This window comes from Camellia sinensis, chromosome 14 (genome assembly GCF_055761805.1).
Source record: "Camellia sinensis isolate YWXY chromosome 14, ASM5576180v1, whole genome shotgun sequence".
In the NCBI taxonomy this organism is placed as follows: domain Eukaryota; kingdom Viridiplantae; phylum Streptophyta; class Magnoliopsida; order Ericales; family Theaceae; genus Camellia; species Camellia sinensis.
Window position 1 is genome coordinate 91,920,262 of NC_138974.1, and position 24,404 is coordinate 91,944,665.

The 24,404-nt window shown below is 34.5% G+C and overlaps 4 protein-coding genes and 1 pseudogene across 4 annotated transcripts; 2 read left to right on the top strand and 3 right to left on the bottom strand.

The window, feature by feature from the left end:
* Window positions 1-2,288: 2,288 nt before the first annotated feature.
* On the top strand, window positions 2,289-4,975 carry LOC114312782 (peroxidase 60-like). Its single transcript, XM_082905123.1, has 5 exons — window positions 2,289-2,352; window positions 2,500-2,657; window positions 3,919-4,098; window positions 4,201-4,360; window positions 4,555-4,975. Exons 1-5 carry the CDS (start codon window positions 2,289-2,291, stop codon window positions 4,968-4,970), a joined length of 978 nt encoding a protein of 325 aa, XP_082761249.1. The 3' UTR covers window positions 4,971-4,975.
* Window positions 4,976-6,170: 1,195 nt separating this feature from the next.
* On the bottom strand, window positions 6,171-6,807 carry LOC114315923 (germin-like protein 9-3; annotated as a pseudogene).
* Window positions 6,808-14,704: 7,897 nt separating this feature from the next.
* On the bottom strand, window positions 14,705-16,695 carry LOC145807181 (uncharacterized). Its single transcript, XM_082905124.1, has 2 exons — window positions 15,113-16,695; window positions 14,705-15,020 (listed from the first exon to the last, which is right to left on the bottom strand). The coding sequence occupies exons 1-2, from the start codon at window positions 16,693-16,695 to the stop codon at window positions 14,705-14,707; spliced, it is 1,899 nt and encodes a 632-aa protein (XP_082761250.1).
* A 1,839-nt stretch (window positions 16,696-18,534) lies between these two features.
* On the bottom strand, window positions 18,535-19,167 carry LOC145807574 (germin-like protein 9-3). The gene has a single exon (XM_082906041.1). It carries the CDS (start codon window positions 19,165-19,167, stop codon window positions 18,535-18,537), a length of 633 nt encoding a protein of 210 aa, XP_082762167.1.
* A 2,932-nt stretch (window positions 19,168-22,099) lies between these two features.
* Window positions 22,100-23,113, top strand: LOC145807182 (uncharacterized). The gene is made up of 2 exons (XM_082905125.1): window positions 22,100-22,345; window positions 22,469-23,113. The coding sequence occupies exons 1-2, from the start codon at window positions 22,100-22,102 to the stop codon at window positions 23,111-23,113; spliced, it is 891 nt and encodes a 296-aa protein (XP_082761251.1).
* The last annotated feature ends 1,291 nt before the right edge of the window (window positions 23,114-24,404 follow it).

A 24,404-nucleotide genomic window follows, 5' to 3' on the forward strand; every position in this document is an offset into this window, starting at 1 on the left:
GAGCCGTGGTAAGTGGCTTACTCTCCACTGTGGAGGCAGCAGTTGTGATCGGAGCAGATCGACGCCGAAGAGATCGAAAACACTAGCCTTCTCACTGAAATTGTAGTGGTGGCAGTGGATACGGTGTGAGTAGTAGCGGCGACGAAGGAGTTTGTACGGTGGTGGTTATCGGTGAAAAAAGAGATCAATATAGAGAGAAGAGAGACGGAGCAAATGGTGTTCAACCGTATAATATATATATACGTGGGTAGTGTGGTCATTTTGCCTACGCTTGTCCTTATGGACATACTATTTTGGCGCCTGGACTTTTTGTTACCCAAAAAGAAGCCAAAGAGAGGGGGGTGAATTAGGTTTTTACAAATTAAAATTAATAATACCCCACTAAAAATTATAACTAGTATAGAAAAATATTAATAAGATGTTTAGAAGCTTAAGATGAACTAGCAACAGATATAAGGCTGATGAAAGGTAGATAACTTGATTAATCATAAGAAGAAAATATCAGTGAATGAATTTTTGACTAACAGATTGTGATATAGATAGATAAGCAATTTTAACTCCAATACTTAATGGAAGATAAATATCAGATAGTTGTATCAGTGAGGTGAGTGAACATAAAGAATTTGTCAAATTAATTGAAGTAGATATCACAAAATCATATAGATCAGTTGAATATATTATATGTTTAGCACAATAATAGCAAGTAGTGTATCAGATATAGCTATAACAATGAAGCAAAATAAAGAGATAAGGGATAAGGAAGCAAACAAATTTATAGTTGTTCGGCTTCAAGCAAACCTACATCTACTCCTCAATCTTTACTTGAGATTTTTCATTATCTTCTAGCTTCACAAGGGTGCTAGCAACCTATTCACAAACGGAGCAATCTTCTACAGATTTTACATAAACTGTACCAAGTCTTCAAACCCTTACCCTCTTTAGCTAATTCTCAATCACACTCAAAGAGTCAAGAAAATTGAGTGTACCACACTCTTACAAGACTGAAATGAAGATGATTTTGCTTTCAATGAAAGCTACAAGAATGATCTCTCAAAGATAGATACACTATATTGAAGCTTAGATTTTTTTATAAACCTCACACAGGTAAGATAAGCTTAGCGCTAAGGCTCTATGTACATTCTGAAAGAAAATGAAAACTTAGTAGAACCTCTTCAGAGAATTATGAGAGTGATTAAAGATGCAGAATGTTGTATAGCACATTGAGAGTGTTCGTTTTGCCCGTTGGAGGATGGATGTTCTTATGTAAAACACTTCTTTTCTCTTCTCAGCATCTGTTACTGATATAAACACTCTGCATAGTGGACGTCCACCCCGAATGTCCCAAATGAAATTCTGTCTCTGTGGGTTGTCCGCCTGAACACCTGCCCATATGTCCCATGAGTCCTGAACGTCAAAACGTCGAGCATACTATTGGTCTGACAACCGGTAAGAACAAAAATGAAATGTAGTTGAACTGAGCTGATTTTCCTGCTTGGGTCGTCCGCTTGAACGTCCCAAGCCTATCCTAAGCTGCAGGACAAAATAGCCAAAAATTGTCGTGGCCGGTCGTCTGGTGTGGTTTGTTTCGGCCTCTAGTGTTCTGTTGCTCTGGTGCACTGATTTGGTACCTATTTAAGCCTCATTTTGAACTCAACAATGGCATGATTAAGATATAAACATAGATGAAAATACCATGGTATGATTTATATGAATTCAATCTATTTTGATCTTCCAACTAAAATTAAAGCAAAGTTAAAATAAAATGGAAACAATTCATCAAAATTCAATATGTCTAACACTTTTAAACAAAAATAATTCAATTTTGGACTTCAACCCGAATACCCATATATTCCTAATAAACAAAATTTTATAAGATTTATTAGTATGTCCTGTTCTTAATAAACATATATGTTCATATATATATAATCTCTAATTTTATAACCAATTTTTTTATTCTTAAAATTATTCATGTTTTAATAATTTTACACGTCAACATTTGATATGCTAAATAATAATTATTGTACATACCCATTAAAGGAAAATTGTGCTGGTATCAATCCCCCTTTTCTGCACATGAATGCACGTTCTAACATCTATGACAAACGATCGTGCACTCCAATTCTAACTTTGGGAGAGAGAGGCACAAAAATGAACAAGTTTTATTGCTTTCCTTTCCATTATAAATAGGAGTGGAAGCTTTAATTTATTTCACACCAAACCAATATTTAACACCGATTAAGAAACAAAGTTTCCATTTTTGTAAAATAAAAGAGCAATTGAGTTTGAAGATGTTGAAGGCAGGTCTAGTGGAACTAGCCCTTGGGCTCATCATCTTCATTAACTTCACAGCCCAGTGCCATGGTGCACTCCCTTTCTGTTTTGACAATCGAAAAGGCGGCCGTGCATCGCAGTTTGGTTTTGATAACCGAAATGGCGGTCTTGACTTGCAATTCGGTTTCGACAATCGAAAATGTAATGGCAAAGGAGGGCATTGCCTTGTTAAAAATGGTGCATTACAGTTCGGTTTCTACAATGGAAAATGTAATGGTGGAGACGTTGAGGCTATTGTAGGCGGTGTCATTCAGGCATGGTTCAAGAAGGACGCCACGATTGTCCCCGCTCTCCTACGCATGCAGTTCCATGATTGCTTTGTAAATGTAAGCAAACTTTTATTAAAAAGTCCACGTGCATGCAAGAATTTCACAAAAGCTTTCTTCCTTGTAGTGTTAATTTTATTTTTTTACTTTTCAAGAGCGTAATAATAATTTTGAGTCGACATACAAAAAAAATAAAAACAAAAAACCACCATCAATAAGTCAGTTATATTTTATTCGATGAAACACCAATAAATCTTAAATAGTAATCTTATGAACTGTTTGATTCTCTTTTTTTTTCTTATGAATTCAAAGATTCCATTCTAGTGCGAATTATATAAATAGTCAAAATGTGAGTTTTCTCCTAATATTTAAATTACTACGCTCAACACTTCAAAAAAACAAAACTTCCTAATTTATTTTTTTTTCAAACGTAACATTCTAATATAACACTCAAAAAATGTAGCACTCCAATGTAATAGACTAAAATATTATTTAGTGTACGTTTTCTAAACGTAACACTCCAATTAATGTAGTACATAAATTTTTTTTACCAAAACGTAATACTTCAACATAACACACTAAAAAATTTCTTAGTGCACTTTTTCTAAACCTAACACTTCAATCAATAAAACACTAAAAAACTCTTTAATATAGTTTTCTTAAATGTAACAATATAACATTTAAAAAAAATTTATTAGTCTATTTTTTTCAAACGTAACATTCCAATCAATATAACACACAAAAATTTCTTAGTATATTTTTTTCTAAACATAACACTCTAATTTAACATCCTAAAAAATTTGATAGTGTACTTTTCCCAAACATAACAACGTAACATTCTAAAAAAAACTTTTTAGTGTATTTTTTTTTTTCCCAAACATAACACCTCAATCAATGTAACACAAAAACTTCCTAATGTACTTTTTTGCGAACGAAGTACTCTAATGTAACACTCCAATGTAACACCAGAAAATAACACTACAGAAATGTAGATTTCCATACTCAACAGCTAACACTTTATCCAATGATTCGATAAAAAGAGTCTTCCATACCTCACATTTCATTCTCACCCCAAAAATATATTAGAAAATTAGAAAAATGAATCATAAAAAGACATTCACTTAAAGTCAAATGGCATTCACTTAAAAAAAGCTCATTAAAAAAAAAAAAAAAAAAAGACAACAAAAAATTCACGAAGAAAGTCAATCAGAGACACCCACTTAGTAGATGTTCAATTATTATTGTTATTATTATTATTATTATTATTATTTGCTTTTTACTTTTTGGCACTGACAAATAATTTTTCTTTTTTCATGAAAAGGGATGTGATGCATCAATCCTACTAGATGGGAACAACAGTGAGAAAACTGCACCTCCAAATTTAAGTGTGAGGGGTTATGAAATTATCGATGCAGCGAAAGCTGCCCTGGAAGCAAAGTGCCCGGGAGTAGTTTCTTGTGCTGATACAATTGTTATTGCCACTAGAGATGCAGTGTCTTTGGTGAGTAATGTGTCCATTCTCCCTCTCTCTTTACTATATGGAGTTACACTATATATCTTAAGTTGATCACATAACAATATTTAAGTTGTTGTGTACATGCAGGGTGGAGGAGGGAGATACGCTGTGCAAACAGGGCGAAGAGATGGTCTTGTATCTCTTGCTCAAAATGTAGATCTCCCAGCTCCTTCTATATCTGTGTCTGATTCCATCAATGCATTTGCCAAGAAAGGACTTGGTGTCGTGGATATGGTTTATCTTCTTGGTACTTCACTTTTGCCGCCTCTATTTCTCATCCAATAATGCTAAATAATAACATTTCATAAAAAAATGCTTAAAATACAGTGCTGCCAGCAATGCATTTTGAATTATATTATTAGTTTTTACATTTATATATATATTTTTTCTTTCTCATCTAAAGTTATTGATTTAAGCACGATAAATCAATGTTTTGTATAGGTGGTCACGCAGTTGGAGTTGCACATTGTTCACTCTTCAAAGATCGTCTCTTTGATTTTCAGAACAGTGGAATGCCTGACCGGACCATGGATCCTATGTTGTTAAACATATTGAGATCTCGGTGTCCTCAGAATGCAACAACTGATAGCACTGTTAATTTGGATCAGAACCCTAAAAGTGCCTTGGTTGTGGATAATTCCTATTATCAACAAATACTACTGCAAAGAGGTATCCTTCAAATTGATCAAGAGCTGGCTTTGGATCCACAAACCAAGGGATCAGTGATATATGCTGCCCGTGGCTTGGATTTTCAAACCAAATTTGCTCAGGCCATGGTTAAGTTGGGTGCAGTCCAAGTTCTTACTGGCACACAAGGGGAGATAAGGACTTCATGCCGAGTTGTCAATAACCCATAAAAATAAAAGGCTGGTTATGGAGAAGATAACTATAATTCTTGATTTCTATTCGTTTATTTTCTCATTCTTAGTTAAGTATATGGAAACAGTCCCTCCAAAAATGAGATAAGATTGCATACGTCTTGTCTTTTTCGTATCTCATTTCAATAAGAGTCTCACTAACTGTTGTTCTTATTTAAGGAGGGTTCCACAATTGAAGTCAAAATTCTTTTCATCCAAACTACTTGGGGTTTAGTCAAGACATAGTTATGGTGTGTGTTCTTCCATTGTTTTTCTTCTCTCTTTCCCTGTGTTTTTCTTTAAATTTGATTTACATAATTTTTCATTTGAAATTCATTTTGATCAAATTTGTACTGTAAGGAATGATTAATAGAATTATACTTCTGTCCATGTCAATAAATTGGATGGAATGATTACTATGTTTTTTTCTTGCACAATTTGCCATCGCTGCTTTTCATCAATGCCTTGTAGGTCCAACATGTTCTGTGATAGAGAAACAAATTCAAATGTCTTTTATGATTTTCTACTTTTGTTGAATATAATGTAAGGATTTCCAAATAAAACAAGTTTTATGATTTTTAATTGTCAACAAAAACAAGTTATTAGGGTGAAAAGTATTTTCTAATTTTAAAAAGAAAAAAATATTTTTTACACAAATATTACCTCACTACCACTACTACCATCACCGTCATCGCCACCCCCCATCACCATCAGTGCACCACCCACCTCCTCCACCTCTATCCTCACCCTCATCCCCACAATCACTAATACAACCATTGGTACATTAATTTTGACGCCTCAACTAAATAAACGTTTCTACTGCAAAAAATATTTTACATTTTAAAGTGTTTCTGGCCAAAACAGAGGGATAATGAGAACTAGTCATTTCCTCTACCTCGCATCACATCATATGCATTCCATTCAACACCACAAGATATCCATATGCATCAAACTTTTGAAATAGAATCCCACATCATCATCAGTAATTTATTCCCCAAAACGCATATAACAATTACAGACCAAATTAGACTCAATGAGTACATTATTCCTATATCACAAAAATAAAATAGATGAACCAAAAAAAAAAAAATAATAATAATAAAGAAATAAGGAAAACAAAACAATTGATATAATAGTAAAAATCAACTGTGTGACTGAGTTTATGATGGGTTTTTCTGTTTGTATCCGTAACCATAAAAGTTAGGGCTTAACGGCAAGACCAGCCTTAATCTTCTGAATGGTAGCAACGTCGGTCTTAAAGGACTTGGCAAGGATCTCATCATCAATCCCTGTAGCAAACAGAGTCACCGGAGTAGGCACAGCCCCTGCATTTGCACTTCCAAAAGCAGAGATAGCCGTGGCTTGTTCACTAACATCCGCATTATATTGGCAGTGCACCAATCCCTTAGGAAACACAAACATGTCTCCAACCTGAAGTGTCTGGGTGTAAAGTTTGTTTGCAGTGTCGACGAAACCAACTTCCATACAACCTTCCACTAGGAAAAGAAGCTCTCCCGAACGGGGATGGATGTGCGGTGGGTTAACACCGCCAGCAGGGAACTGGAGAAATGCCATCGACACACTCTGGCCATTTGAGAGCTGGGAACTCAGCCATGGTGGCTTTTGTGACCTTGAAGTTTGGTGGATTTGTTGAGTTAGCAACAAGTCCGCGCATTCCAGTGAAGGTGAAGAAGTTTCCATCAATAGGAGTGGTGGAATTTGCAGGGATTGTGTAGTCTGATAAGATATTTGGGTCACCGGCATGAGCAATATAGGAAGTGGAAAGGACAGAGAGTAGGAAAAAAAGAGCATGTTTAAACAAGCTTGAGGAAGCCATTGTTTTAGATAGTAAATTATGTACGAGAATGAGATTGTGTTTTTGGGATGAATAGATTTGGGTTAGAGGGTGATCAATTTATAAGAAATGATACTAGTGAATAAGACAATTTGGAGATGAAGAGGTCCGGCAGGGGCTTGATGTTCACAATGTTTGACCACTTCAAAAGTTTCCCATTGGGATTAATTCATAGAGAGTTCAAAACAGTTAGCAAGACTGAAAAATGTTATGGATCTCACATAAATTATCAAATTTTCTATTAAACGACATGGTTGTGGGACCTACACAAATCGCATGTGTGTGAGTCCCACACCCATGTGAAAAGTTTAATAAAAAATTTGATAATTATTTGGAGTCCTTGTCATAATTCTAGCTAGAAGAGTTACTTGGATGTTATCGATGATGGTGAGAGAAGCTTCGAACATTGGATTTCGACATTTGAATAGTATTTCTCTAATTCTTTTTTCTTGTAATTGCAAAATGACAGAATCAAACAACTGAAATTAGGGCAATGTCATTGTAATTTTCATATTTGGTGCCAACACCGGGGGACCGAATATGCGTTTAAAAATTGGGAGAATAACATAGCAGTGGTTATTTTCAAAAACAATTTCAAATTAATTATAAATTTCAATTATGAAGGACATAAACTTTTTTTCTACCTTAGTAATTAATTTTTAAAAGTACACCTGATTTGTATTTTTCCCTTAAAAAATTTCATGTCATTAACATTGTGGTGTGGGTTCACTAGCCTTGTGCGAGATTTGGTGATTTATATACATTAAAAAATTAAGAGTTAAATTTATTTTACTCTCTCGTGATTTAGAACGGGAGTATTTTACACTTTAATGGTTCAAATATAGTCAAAAAGCCTTCATATTGTTTTAGACTAAAGTGTCACTGTTGGATTTGTCATTCAAACTAATGAAATATATATCAAACACATCATCTTTTACAATAGGTTTGGTTTCCTTAAAAAAAATAAAAAAAAATAAATAACGTGAAATTAATACAACAAAAAAACGACTTTACTCCCATTTTCTCCAAAACTAAAATTAGATTAGTATGCTAATTAAAATTAAATTAAGGATTGATCTAAAATATAAAATATAATTACAATTTATTTAAAATATAATTAAATAAAAATATAAAATAAATACTAATTAAGAATTGATCTAAAATATGATTAAATTAAAATTAGATTAACATGTTAGAAATAACAATAAATAATTAATAAGTTAGAATTAATTATGATATAAAATATAACTAAATTAAAATTAGAAAAAAAAAGTTAGGTAATACAATAAATAATTAAATATTTAGGATTAATTGTGATCTAAAATACAATTAAATTAAAATTAGAATAAAAATTTAAGATTTACGATAAATAATTAAAAAATTATAGTTATTGTGATTTAATTGAAATGTCAGACATTATAAATTATGTGTATGAGATAGAAGAGAGAAAGAAAATAAAAAAAATAAAGTTTAAGATTTGAGAATGTTATAGTCATTTCACATCTATTGTTAATGGTATTAATGGTTACACTTTGGCCCAAAATTACATAGGGACTCTCTGATTATATTTTAACCATAGAACGGTAAAATATTTTTCGCTTAAACCAGAAGGAGGTAAAATAAATTTCACTCAAAATTTAATAAAAGTGGCATGGCTGTACATATAACCCAAGAGTTTTTTTTATTTTATTTTATTTATTATTTTAGATTGATAAAGGGTACAATCAAATACATCAACAAGGAAAACATTAGCCTGCAAAAACAGGGGCTTCAGAAAGAACAAGTTGCTCCAAAGAAGGTGGAACCTCTTCCATCCAAATTGTTAGGTTTTTATTATTGGTCTCTGTTGGACAAAATTTTATTTAGTTGCATTTTTATTCGCTCTATTTTATCTGTGAGTTACAAGAGTTTAGATGCAAAACCAACTCAAGTTGTGACTAGGAAGAGGAGTTTGTACTAACATTTCATATCTTGACTTGTGCATTCCTTATGAGCACTGCCTTTAGTCACATTGCTTGAGCAATAAAGTGAATACTCGAGCGGTCTTTGCGACTATGTTTAATATAAAGTACATTATTTGCAATTTTTAGCGTTCAACCCATCCTGATTATTGGTGAGGAAGAGAAAACAAAGTGTTATATATTGTAGGGTATTTATGTATTATTTTTTGTTGATGATTTGAGAATGATTGATTGACCAACGAGTTTTATATTGACTACAAGAAATAACACATTTGCCAACCAAAAAATTGGTCGCTAAAAGCCCATTTTTAGTCGGCAAAAGTTATCTGTGACCAATTTTTTTGGTCGCTACTTTGGTCACCAATTGAGGGTCGGCAAAAGTAATTTGCGACCAAAATTTTTGTTAGTCGGGAAAAGTTGTATTTGCCAACTAAATTTTTGGTTGCTAAATATATCATTACTGCGGCTAATTCATTTTGTCGCTAAAACACTTTGGTTGCGAAAAGTGATATTTTCCCGACCAAATATCTTAGTCACCAATTGTCACATTCAACAACCAAATAGATTATCGCCAAAAGTCGAGGAATCGCCGACTAACAATTTAGTCGCAAAAAGGTAAGGAATTGCCGACCAATGATTTTAGTCAAAAAAGTGTAGAATTTGCCGACCAATTGTTTAGTCGCCAAATCTCTTTCTTTTTTTTTTTTTTCTTTTTTTTCAAAACAATCAATTTTTGTTTATAAACATTCAATCCAATATTGAACAAAATTCATTCAACCCAACCACAATTAGGGAATAATAACATTTAAAAAAGAAAAAGCTTAGGAACAATAATTAACAAATTTCCTTTCTTGTAACTTCACTAAATCATCAAATAATAATTGAATTCCATTTAAAATAAAGATGAAAATATGTAACTGTAGTGCAGCACAGGGCATATTCAAGTCAAATTGAATTTAGTAAGCATGTCTTCTCAAAAGTTATATCCTCTTTGAAGTCCAACATGACACAAAACTTGAAGCCTTTCACCTTCTTTAATGATTTAACATATCAACTTGCTTGGAAGCTGAGCCAAACTAACATATCAACTTTATGAATAATTGACCCTCCACCCTTGCATGGCCGAATGAAATAGCCACTTGGAAGCATTTCAGCTCTCACAAACTGAGTAGCAGCAGCTACATTTGGGCTAGCACCAGAACCTGACAGAGATCTCTCATAGACCTTGAAAGATTGATGACAAAAAAAGAACAAAGATCAAATTTTTGCATCAGCAACTGTCCCAAAAGCATAAGTTTTAGAAAATAAGGGAAACAATGTATATATTCAATTAAGTCCAAACTCGATTCATTTGGTAATATTAATGCCCTCAATTAATACAAAATGATGTAAATTATGTATAAATGTTTTTGAAATTAAACAAGAATCAGAAAAGATAAGAAATTTCTCTCACCCACACAAGAGGCTAGAAATATTTCTTTACTAGCAAATGTAAGTTTTTTCTTCAAAAAAAAAAAAAAAAAAAAAATTAGAGGATCCAAACGTCTAAATTGAGAACAGGTATCAGACACATATCTCACATTCTTACCCTTATCATATCTGATGGACAGAGGCACTATGAAACAAAATAGAAAAGCCCATATAACACAAGTACCAGCAAAACTATAAGTACTATACTAGACCTATATGAAAAAAATGTTCATAGAAGTTTATGTGAAAGCTTTAACTAAAAGCTATTTTGCTAAACTAGCATCCCAAGAGGTCCTTGCAAAATCTCAACAAGGAAATTACCATTTGCAGAAGAGCAGAAAAAGTCCAAGCAATATCATGTTTCTCTTGTCCCCTAATGACATCGGCAAATGACATGGTATTTCCACTGTCTGCATCCATGGACAGCTTCTCCAATATTCTTTCACCATATTCTTGAATATCGAACGGTAGGCGTGAATCCTATCGGGAAAATGTTAGGATTGATACAAATCCACATGAAAATTGAAATTCAAAATAATTAAGTTTTGGATGTGTGAGGGGAAAAAAAAAGAAAAGTAAAAATGATGGCATTTGCTTGTCAAAATCAGATGGACCAAAATCAAAGCCTCCATTATCATAATCATTGTCATCATTGGGATCACAAAATGATTCACAAGTTTCACGTCCTCCATGAATAAGTGAATTTCTCAGTTGTAAATAAAACATCAGGCATCATTTAACAAAAACTAGACCGTTTAAGGAGACAATATTAAACAACCAACAAACCAACCTTTTCATATTTTGAAGGAGATTGGGATTCTTGTCTTTCTGAGGCATGATGTCGTGCTTCCCATATATCATTGAGCTCTGAACTAATGGTACCATGCATTCTTTCGAGAGGGAACTGAATAGTTATGGATATCCGTTTAGTGGAATTAATCCCCTGCCTTCTAAAAGATTTCACTACTCAGAAACAGAATAAAGAAGTTGAACAAGATTAAGAGCACAAGAAGAAGCAAGGAAAAAAAAGTGTGCAAAGAAACAAAAAGCTTGAACAACCTTTTTTAAAAGGTTTTACCCTCAAATTCCCGGGCTCATAGGGATTCAAAGGCTTCCATGGATGATCTTCATCATCCAAGTCTCCAGGGTCTGAATATCTATCATCCATTTCAAATCCATAGTTTCTATGAAGCACGGACACGGACACAGATACGGACACGGGACATGGCAATTTCCAAAAAAGGGAGACACGGACACGGCGGGGGACACGGCAAATTTTTTTTTTTTAAATATATATATTTGTATGTGTTATGTAAATTAACAAACACTAACATAGTAACCATTAATTCAATAAATATAAGAGAGGCAAAAGATTCAACATCCAACATCCAACATCTTTAAATAAATATAAGGGGAAAACATCCAACATCCAACAATATTTGTCACAAAAGCACTAAATAAGAGGCAAAGAAGAAGGAAAAAAAAAGAAAAGAAAAGAAGTAGGCCTTTCAAAACTTCAAGTAGATCCAATTTCTTGCACGTCTTCATCATCATTAGCATCACCACCTTTTTCTTCGTTTGCACCTCCATCATCGGTAAACAACACAACCTCCATCTCAGGTTCATCAAGTGATAGATTTGCAACCTCAAGCATCCCAACATTATCAAATGAATCAAATGTGTCGCCCGCAATATCCCATAACTTGGTCTCTCCTTCAAGGTATTGTGGGGTTCTCCTTGATAAAAGACGGAGGTTGCTATGAACAAAAACCAAGTCCTCTGCACGTTGGGGTGTCATCTTGTTTCTTCTCATTGAATGGATAAAAGAGTATATACTCCAATTCCTCTCAGCACATGATGAAGAAAAAGGTTGCACAAGTAGCCTTAAAGCCAAATGTGAGAACCCGAATATAAAAATTAAGTAAATAGTATAATAATAATATTACAATCTCAAATATTTTTGTGGTGAATCCTAAAGTGCAAATTAAATATTTGGAAGGTCTTTTAATTAATTTTAAAACCTAAAATAAATTTATGGTGAAAGCATTTAATTTATAGGCAAGATTTATTATAAAATATATATATAGAGAGAGGAGAGTGTGACTTGAACTCTAGACCACAAGGTTAATATATAAAACTCTTACCATTTGAGTTGCATATAACTTATACATATGTTTCGTATATTTATCTATTTATTTGACCTATGTGTGCCCACCACTAGTATAAAATAAAATAAACACAAACCCTACTCTATTGTTTGTTCACCACATAGGGCAACAACACAGCAGCCACGGGAGAGGGTTTGAGAGAAGGAAAAAAAAGAAGAAGATGTTGCAATCAAAGAACTTTTGGGTGTGTTGTGTTGTGTGTGATCATCAAAGGTTAGCCCTCCTAGGTTTTCTTCTCTTCTTTCTTTGTTCTTCATCCTTATTCTATAATTATTTTATTCATTCATGGAGAGATTGTAGGTTTATGTATTTTGTATATATATGTATACACTGTTAAGAAATCTGAGGAGCTAAATTTATGTGTAAAGAATGGGTGTAATTCTTAGTTCAAAAATTTTGCACAGAATCGCAAACTTTAAAAATCAAGAAACCATATCAAACAGATGAATTTTAATCTGAAATTTTTACAGTAGATCAATTACATATTGAATTGCATATCTGAATTTTTTCATAATTTTTGGGAGTTAAAATCCATATAAATTGAGGTATTCAAATCTGTACAGGAAACCAGTCCGAAATAGTAAATTCGGGAGTGTTGTTCTCTTTGGGTATAAATCCAAAAATTATCAAATTAGTGTCATTAAAACCGATTACGAGTCTAGTTTCGTACGTTTTTGGCCTTCCATTGATTGCTCGTGTATATTAAGAGAACCGTCAATTTCTTTAAAGTGCTGCAGAAAACAACCTGTTTGGATATAATAAATTGTAGATAATTATTTTGATAAGCAAATCAAGTGAAACCAATTGGGTTTGAAACTTAGGATATATTAGATCATATCTGGAGGTTATTGGAATTTTTCGAATAGCATGGAGTGGGTTTTGTAATTTTCAAAGTTAGCGAATAAGTTGGGAAGGCTTGTTTGAAATTCTGTTTTATCTTAAAGTCACAATTAATTAAGTTTCGATTTGATCTCATCTCTTGGGTGATTTTAAACCTTGAAGAACATGAACTTAGGTAATATTTAAGAGTAACGGTGAGTTGGGTTGAGCCGTGTTAATGCGCTTTAGTTGAGGTTACTTAGTTCCTATGTTTTTAGTATTTTTAAATTAGTTGTGACGTGTAGTTTTTATACTTGGTTCAAGGCACTAGTTGGACTTTTACACTCTATTCGAGGATTATATTATTTCGTTTTCAGGTGAGTAGTTTCATGCTACATATTTTTATAAATGTTCCCCTACCCTGAACTATTGAAAAATTAAATTGTTGTTTCATGACTAAACTGTTTTGATAAATTATTATATTATCAATTGAATCAAATTATTTTCGAAACATGTGTGACCTTGGCATACTGTAAACTATTTGTTTTGGTCTCATGTTTATAATGATGAACTACCATGTTTTGCGAAACTGATGTGTATTGATTATTGGGACCATGTGTGTATTAAGTCCAGGGAAATTATTCCACTGTGTGTGGTGACTCTGGCCACTAGGGAACAGATCCGGGTTGGGCCGTGATGACTCTAGTGCTCAACGATTGTAAGGAAAAGACCTTTAAAAATACCTAGGTGACCTTCAATCGGATCGTCTTTGAGAAAAGGCCCAGGTGCCACCCTGAGGATGACTCTTAGTTCGATTTTGGATCCAATGGGGCTTATTGCCTTGAGAACTGTGTGGCAGATTATTTGTTTTTATTGGTACCCAGAAAATTATTGGTGTTCATGTTATAATCCGTTTTAAGTGGAAAATGTTATTTATCATGTTCTTGCGAGACATGAGTATTTTAAGTGTTGAACTGTGGAACCTTCTTTTTGAAACAGATTGTATTTACCAAACTGTATGCCAATCTAGTTTCTGTGATATATATCCTATTTTGGAATTGAACCCTGTTTTCAAAACTGTATTTACTATCCATGTTGCTACTCACTGAGCTATTAGCTGACTTAGTTGTTTACCATTTCCAGGTGTTAGAAGGACTTAGAGTCGACTCATGGCGTAGCAGGGACTCAATTGCATGGACCTCTAGGGCATTTATTTAACTGTTTTAGGTTGCTTTGTCGAGTTTGTGCATACATTGTGGTTGGATTTTATTTAGAATTATTTTAATTTACGGGCGGTTTATGTCCCATTTAGTATATATATATTTTTAGGAAGTTGGTTATGACTTGTTTCACTTGTGGTATGTCACTGGATTGAGTGTTGATTTATTTATTTCTGGGCTATCATCACATTTATTCTTTTGTGGTTTTTGGGTTCATGTTTAGGCTTACGTGTGCCTTGGGCTAAGTCCCTGTGGGCCACGGCCGGTCATGCCCGGATTTGGGGTGTGACACCAAACATTGAAGAGTGGGTGCAGATGCACCATGAACAACCCACCAACTATGAGGATCCATATCACATCTATCTCCAATGGAATCAATGTCAGTAAATGGCCCCTCTTTTGTTGAGAACTTAGCATACTCCAAATTTGCTTTAGTGCGCTCCATTGGATCATCAAAGAACCTTTTCAAGCACTTTTTTCTCTCAAGACAAACCTCCTCATCCCTATGTGGGGGAATTCGGCTTGGATCCTCATGAAGCCACACATCACTATAATACCTAAAATGAAAAAAAAAATACTACTCATTATAAATGTGAAAGAATAATATTAAACTTAAATTAATAAAAATAGCAAATTGTGTTGTAATCACCTTGGATTCAATGAGTGTGCCAAGCAATGAAGTGGTGTGTTGTTCTTGTTCCACCGGTCTACAAGAATCTGATGTACTACATTATAGAATGTAGACTCGTCTTCTAGTCGCTTTCCTTCATGCTTATATATCACCATCTTCACTTTTTCTATCATTGTATCCCACATGTCATACACTAAGTGAAGAGAAGGTCTATCGGTGTCACACACTCTAATCATGTCATAAATAGGAGCAGTAAAGGAAAGTATGTAGTTGACTTGATCCCACCAAAAGTCATCCAACAACTTATCCTTCACAAACTTGGCCTTACCAATATCATCATCCCTATAACAACTCCATTTGTCACTGATTACCATTGTTTGGAGACCTTGCTTTATCAATTTGACCCTCTTAAGCATGACAATGGAAGAAGCAAAGCGTGTCTCGGCAACTGAAAGAAGCTTCAAACTCACAAACTCATTATACATTGCTAACCTCATGGAATGATTACAAATAAAATTCTTAATCATCATCACATCACCCACAATCTCACTAATCCAATTACACTCTTCAAATGCAACTGAATTATTTTCCACATTCTTGGCAGCACAAATATTCTTCAAGGCAAGATTGAGGGTGTGCACAACACAAGGAGTCCAAAAGATGTGAGGAAATTGTGCTTCAATTAGGTGCCCCGCCGCCTTGCAATTTGCGGCATTATCTGTAATGACTTGAACCACATTTTTAGGCCCAACCTCCATAATTACTTCCTTCATCAAGTTTGAAATAAAATACTGGTCTTTTGTTTCCCCTGAACAATCAACTGCTTTAAAAAACATAGGCCCACCTCCGGTAACAGCCATAAAATTTATTAATGGCCTTCGTTGGGAATCACTCCATCCATCACTGACTATACTCACACCCTTCTCTCTCCATGTGCCTCGAATAGGGTCTAACAACCTATCAATGTTTGTCCTTTCTTTTTGAAGCAATGTAGTTCTCAACATATTATACCCAGGTGGTACATATCCTTGTATGTTGTTATTTGCAGCAAAAGTAAATGCACTAACATAGTAAGGATTTCTTGCCAAATGAAATGGCAAGTCTGCTGAATAAAACATTCTAGTTATCTCACTATTTAGTCGTTCTCGAGCCCCAATGTTAAATGCTTTCAGAACAGGGTTACCACTACTTCCACTTCCTATGGCAGTTGACCTCTTCCTTTTTGATCCATACATCTCCTCTGGTTCATTAAAACATAAACCTAATGATGCACTTGAACTAGGAGGCGGCAATGGGACTTTCTTCAACCTAGAGTTTTTCAATTTCAACTCTTCTTCTGCAATTACTCTCTCAAAATCAGCTTTATCCTTACTTGTTACTTTTGGACACACTTCAATCTCCTGATTTTTAATTTGCATCAAATGGGCTTTTACCCTAGTGTATGAACCTTTACGTGTAACCCGACAAAAATTACATTGAAAAGTATAATTTCCCCCTCTTGCACCAGATTTTTCTAATTTAGTCACATATTTCCACAGTGGCTTATCATCTTCAGCATCAAAGGCAGATTGTGTGTTATTGGCAGAATTTGAACTAGACATTTTTCCTATAAATTAACATTAACATTAGAAGGATAAAAAATAAAAAATAAAAAATAAAAAAAAAGAGTTTACATACTGTATATATGTGTATATATATAAACCTATAATTATTATTTTTTAAATACAGTTTTATATATATACACATAAAAGTCTTACAAAAAAAAAAAAAGTTTTTTTTACAGTTTTTAATATATACTCATAAAAGTCTTACAGTTTTAAATACAGTTTTTTTTATATATAATTAAAAAAAAAAGTCTTATATATGTAAACGTATAAACAAATAAAAATAAAAAAAATAAAAATAAAAAAGTCTGGATTGAACGTATAAAATAAAAAAAAAAAAAAAAAAAAGAGAAGACAGTTCAGTCGAACCGAAAGCAGAGCAAAGAGAGAGAGAGAGAGCGAAAGAGAAAGAGACAGGCGAGAGAGGGGCTTACCTTCGAAGACGACTAGATCGAAGGTCGAAGACGCTGGATCGACTGAAACAGAGACACAGACGACTGGATCGAAGGTAGACGATCGACTTCGGAGGGCTTCAATCGACTTCGGAGGGCTTCAATCGACTTCGGAGGGCTGCGACTGAGAGAGAGAGCTTCGATCGACTTCAGAGGGCTTTGACTGAAAGAGAGGAGGGCTTCGACTTCGACTGAGAGAGAGGAGGGCTTCGACTTCGACTAGCAGGTCTGATTTTACTCTTTTACCTCCTCAGTTGTTCGATTAGGGCTTTGCCCGTTAGTTTTTTTTTTTAAATATTATACTTTGACCCCAAATAAATATAGAAAATTTAAAAAAGAGCCCCGCCGTGTCCCTTGGCGTGTCCAGATATGGACACGCGTGTCCCCTCCGTGTCCCTGCCGTGTCCCCTTCCAAAAAAATTATTAAATTAAAGGGACACGCCATCTGGCGTGTCCCGTACGTGTCCTCGGCGTGTCCCCGGCGTGTCCACGTTTCGGACACTGCCACGGCACCATTTTTGAAGTGTCCATGCTTCATAGCATAGTTTTCAGGAATATCACAAGCAGGAGGATCAGGCCCAATATTACAATCTTTAAATTCGAAGCCATGATTAACTGGAGGAGATCGATCAAGATTAACATTCTGATTCTTTCCAATGGATGACTTGTAGCTAATTCCCCCCAATCGGTTAATGGGAGACAGAAAGCCCTTGCGAGATTTAGAGGCCAAAGAGCTGCCTCTGCATATAACATTCACCCTTTACCAGCTTTATTGGGGTGAAAAGTATTTTCTATTTTTAAAAAGTAAAGAACATTTTTTAGACAAATATTGCCTCACTACCACTACTAACATCACATTCACCACCCCACCGTCACCCCCAGTGCACCACCCACCTCCTCCACCTCCATTCTCACCCTCATCCCTACAATCACTAATACAACCATTGGTACATTAATTTTGACGCCTCAACTAAGCATAAATAAACGTTTCTACTGCAAAAAATATTTTACATTTTAAAGTGTTTCTGGCCAAAACAGAGGGATAATGAGAACTAGTCATTTCCTCTACCTCGCATCACATCATATGCATTCCATTCAACACCACAAGATATCCATATGCATCAAACTTTTGAAATAGAATCCCACATCATCATCAGTAATTTATTCCCCAAAACGCATATAACAATTACAGACCAAATTAGACTCAATGAGTACATTATTGCTATATCACAAAAATAAAATAGATGAACCAAAAAAAAAAAAAATAATAATAATAATAATAATAAAGAAATAAGGAAAACAAAACAATTGATATAATAGTAAAAATCAACTGTGTGATTGAGTTTATGATGGGTTTTTCTGTTTGTATCTGTAACCATATAAGTTAGGGCTTAACGGCAAGACCAGCCTTAATCTTCTGAATGGTAGCAACGTCGGTCTTAAAGGACTTGGCAAGGATCTCATCATCAATCCCAGTAGCGAATAGAGTCACCGGAGTAGACACGGCCCCTGCATTTGCACTTCCAAAAGCAGAGATAGCTGTGGCTTGTTCACTAACATCGGCATTGTATTGGTAGTGCACCAATCCCTTAGGAAACACAAACATGTCTCCAACCTGAAGTGTCTGGGTGTAAAGTTTGTTTGCAGTGTCGACGAAACCAACTTCCATACAACCTTCCACTAGGAAAAGAAGCTCTGCAGAACGGGGATGGGTGTGCGGTGGGTTAACACCGCCAGCAGGGAACTGGAGAAATGCCATCGACACACTCTGGCCATTGAGAGCTGGGAACTCAGCCATGGTGGCTTTCGTGACCTTGAAGTTTGGTGGGTTGGTTGAGTTAGCAAGAAGTCCGCGCATTCCAGTGAAGGTGAAGAAGTTTCCATCAATAGGAGTGGTGGAGTTTTCAGGGATTATGAAGTCTGATAAGATATCTGGGTCACCGGCATGAGCAATATAGGAAGTGGAAAGGATAGAGAGGAGAAAAAGAGCATGGTTAAACAAGCTTGAGGAGGCCATTGTTTTAGATAGTAAATTATATATGAGAATGAGATTGTGTTTTTGGGATGATTAGATGTGGGTTAGAGGGTGATCAATTTATAAGAAATGATACTAGTGAATAAGACAATTTGAAGATGATGAAGAGGACCGGCCGGGGCTTGATGTTCACAATGTTTGACCACTTCAAAAGTTTCCCATTGGGATTAATTCATAGAGAGTTCAAAACACTTAGCAAGAAGGGAAAATGTTATGGATCTCAAATAAATTATTAAATTTTTTATTAAATTTTTTATGTGGGTGTAGGACCTGCACAAATTACATGTGTGTCATGCGAGAAGTTTAGTAAAAAATTTGATAATTATTTAGGATTCCTAACATAATTCTAGCAAGAAGAGCTACTTGGATGTTATCGATGATGGTGAGAGAAGCTTAGAACATTGGATTTCGACATTTGAATAGTATTTCTCTAATTCTTTTTTCTTATAATTGCAAAATGACAAAATCAAACAACTGCAATTAGGACAGTGTCATTGTAATTTTCATATTTGGTGCCCAACAACAAGGGACCGAATATGCGTTTAAAAATTGGGAGAATAACATAGCAGTGTTTATTTTCAAAAACAATTTCAAATTAATTACAAATTTTATAAATTTCAATTATGAAGGACATGAACTTTTTTTCTACCTTAGTAATTAATTTTTGAAAGTACAACTTATTTGTATTCTTCCCTTAAAAAATTTCATGTCATTAACATTGTGGTGCGGGTCCACTAGCCTTGTGCAAGATTTGGTGATTTATATGCATTAAAAATTTAGGTTTACTCTCTCGTGGTTTAGAATGGAAGTATTTTATTTAGATTTTTATGGTTCAAATATAGTAAAAAATTCTCATATTATTTTAGACTAAAGTGTCACCGTTAGATTTTTCATTCAAACTAACGAAAGATATATCACACACATCATCTTTTACAATAGGTTTGGTTTTCTAAAAAAACAAAAAAAGTGAAATTAATACAACAAAAAACGACTTTACTCCCATTTTCTCCAAAACTAAAATTAGATTAGTATGCTAATTAAAATTACATTAAATTAAGGATTGATCTAAAATATAAAATATAATTAGAATTTATTTAAACTATAATTAAATGAAAATATAAAATAAATACTAATTAAGAATTGATCTAAAATATGATTAAATTAAAATTAGATTAACATGTTAGAAATTACAATAAATAATTAATTATGATATAAAATATAATTAAATTAAAATTAGATAAAAAAATTTAGTTATTGCAATAAATAATTAAATATTTAGGATTAATTGTGATCTAAAATACTATTAAATTAAAATTAGAATAAAAAATTAAGAATTACGATAAATAATTAAAAAAATTATAATTATTGTGATTTAATTGAAATGTTAGACATTATAAATTATGTGTATGAGATAGAAGAGAGAAAGAAAATAACAAAACAAAAGTTTAAGATTTGAGAGTATTATAATCATTTCACATCTATTGTTAATGCTTATTGAGATATGCTTCATATCAGATGTACATATCAAATATACATCCGTAACTCCATCTTTATCGTTATTTGTATCTATCTTTTGTATCTATCCTTATCTCATAATTTGTATAAGTAGCACAGAATAGTTATGGAAATAATATAATACAAAAATCATTTTCCTTTGAATGGATGGTCAGAGCGCACAAAATTATTTGTATCTATCTTTTGTGCCAAAATTATTTGTATCTATCTTTTGTGCCACTTTTCCTTTGAATGGATAATCATTTTCCTTTAGATTAATGATTGAGGCCTCAAATTTTTTGGCTCAAATTTGGCTTCAATTTTCTTTTTTTTTTTTTTTTTTTTTTTTTTGCTGGGTTGATGCTTTGCTTGTTATTATTATTATTATTATTTTTATTTATTTTTTTCTGCAATGTATTAGCCCAGAAAAAAAAAAATGCATTCGAGGCAATTTCGAGCCTCATTTTCGAGGCCTCAATCACAGCTGTTTCCTTTAATAAATTTCACTCAAAATTTAATATAAATTTCATTTTCCTTTCACTAGTTATTATTATTATTTTTTGCATTTTGGATGGATGGAGATAACTAGTTATTATTTTTATTTTTACATTTTGGATGAAAGTAAAATTTATTATATGGGCACTTATATACATTATCATAATCTAATGATATTTTAATTAGTGTTACTAGTTTGACTTTTATTTATATATATATATATATAAATCATTATATTCTATTAGTCTAGTAGACACAGTTAAATATGATATTTTGAATTGTCATTCTATTATCACATTATTGCATATTAAAAACTAAACAGTGAAGATTAATCCACTATTAAAATTAGTGTTACTAGTTTGACTTTTAAGGGTTTATTTTTGCATATTTAAATTAGTATTACTAGTTTGACTTTTAAGGGTTTGTTTTTGCAAGCTAAGGAGAATGATTAATTACTATTCTCAAGCATGGTTCCATATCATCTTATCTAACACGTGGACTATTTATTATGATCATGAATTGTATATCTTGTAATTTAATTTATAACTCTTCTAAAAAAAAAAAAGTGTTTAGAAAGTAACAAAAAATGTCAAATTTACTTAAGTTAAATAAAAAAAAATAAAAAAAACTAAACCGCAAACCGAATCGCACCCGCCCGCACAAACCGCGAACCGCATCGCGGGCGGTTGCGGGTCCATTTTTCCCCAACCGCATAAGTGCGGGCGGGTCAGCAGCCCTAATATCAAATATACATCCGTAACTCCATCTTTATCATTATTTGTATCTATCTTTTGTATCTATCCTTATCTCATAATTTGTATAAGTAGCACAGAATAGTTATGGAAATAATATAATACAAAAATCATTTTCCTTTGAATCCAATCATAATCTTTACAGCAGATTGTTCAAGTTGGTATCAGAGCCAATGGCTTCTAAAATTTCATCCTCCGGTGCTACTCCTCTATCTGCCACAGCACCTTCACCCACCTCTCTTACTCATGCTCATCACTTCATCTCCCTCAAACTCACATCCACCAATTTTCTCAATTGGAAAACTCAACTTCTTCCTTACCTCCGTGGCCAACAACTCTACCGCTATATTGATGGTACATTCTCTTGCCCACCATCCACAGTTGTCCTGGACGGCATCTCCACTCCCAATGCTGCACATGCGACTTGGCAATGTCAAGACCAACTCATCCTAAGCCTTCTCATTGCCTCTCTTTCGGATGAAATTTTACCTCTTGCCGTCGGTTGTAATTCTTCTCGTACTTTTTAGCTCACACTTAAGCAGTCCCTCGCCTCGCCGTCTCAAACTCGGCTTCTTCAACTTCGTTTGAGCCTTCAACAATTGAAACAGAATGATCACTCTGCCACTGCTTTTCTCAATGATGCCAAAACCATTGCCGATGAACTTGCAGCTGCTGGCACTTCTCTCTCTCCTTCTGAGTTCAATCTTTATGTCTTCCAAGGCCTTCAACCCGACTTCAAGGATCTCGTCACGACCTTCACGGCTCGACCAGAGCCTGTTTCCTTCTCGGAAATCCACAGTCTCCTTTTAAGCCATGAGTTTCTTCATCGCACCACGCCCACACCCGCTCCAACATCTATTCCACAGGCTCACTTTGCCCAGCCCACCTCTCGTGGCCGTTCGCGTGGTGGTTTTTCTCGTGGCCATGGTCGCAGCCGTGGACGCAATGGGCACAATCGCCCTTCACCCAATTTTGGCTCTCGATTTTCTAGTGGTTCGGGCCTCCTCCCCATCCCATCTGCTGATAATCGTGTCCACTGCCAAATCTCCAATCGGACCAATCACATTGTTCCTCAATGCTATTCTCGATTTGACCACCTGGTTGCTCCAAGTGCTCACTTCACTAGCTATGGTTCCGAGCCCCCTTCCAGTACATATGGTGGCTTAAGTTCTTCTCCTTCATCCTAACTCGATTGGTTTCCGGATACTGGTGTTACACACCATGTCACCCCCGATCTCACTTCTCTCTCTCAAGTTGATGGCTACCATGGTACCTCTCATCTTCGCGTCAGTAATGGCATGGACATTCCAATCACCCATATTGGTTCCTCCACTCTCTACTCTTCCTCTCGTTCTTTTCATCTTAACTCCATTCTTCATGTTCCTACTTTTCAAAAATCATTACTTTCTGTCCGTCAATTTACTAAAGATAATAATGTGTTTTTTGAATTTTATCCCACCTACTTTTTGATTAAGGACCAACTCACTAAGAGAACTCTTCTCCACGGCAAGAATGAAAATGGTCTCTACCGGCTCTCTCCAACCTCTCATCCACCCCCTGAAGCTCTCTCTTCTGAAGTTGTATCTTCTCTTTGCTGGCACCGTCGTCTTGGTCACCCGTATGAGCGTGTTCTTTGTCTCATCCTTCAAACTCACACTCTTCCGGTTCAACATCAACGGACTCGCGTCCTAATGTGTCATGCCTGTCCTCTTGGCAAGTCCTCCAGACTTTCTCTACTGTCTTCTCCTAGTCGTAGTTTGGCTCCTTTAGATTTAATTTTTAGTGATGTTTGGGGACCTTCCCCCTTTCTTTCCAGTGAAGGTCATAAATATTTTGTAATCTTTGTTGATGACTTTTCTAAGTTCATTTGGTATTTTTCCATGATTAATAAATCTGATGTGTTTCAAATTTTTCAAAACTTTAAAAGTTTGGTTGAACGGCAGTTTTCTCGCAAGATTAAAATTATGCAAACTGATTGGGATGGTGAATATCGTAAACTAAATTCATATTTTCAAAACTTGGGTTTTATTCACCGCCTTCCTGCCCACATACGCATGAACAGAATGGTTCAGTTGAACGACGTCATCGTCACATTGTTGAAACCGGCCTAACCCTTTTCGCTCATGCTTCTGTGCCGCATAAATATTGGCATTTTGCATTTGACACTACCATCTACCTCATTAACCGAATGCCCTCTAAAGTCATTAACAATATCTCTCCGATTCAATGCTTGTTTTCTAAATCGCCCGACTACAAATTTTTTAAAAATTTTGGATGTCTTTGTTTTCCATTTCTTTGTCCCTATAAGACCACAAAATTTCTTTTCGCTCCGCTCCTTGCGTGTTTCTCGGGTATAGTTCGTCTCATCTTGGCTATCGTTGCCTTGACACGTCCTCTGGTTGCCTTTATATTGTTCATCATGTTCGGTTTGATGAATCCATATTTCGTTTCTCCACATCCTTTGCCTCTTCCCACCAG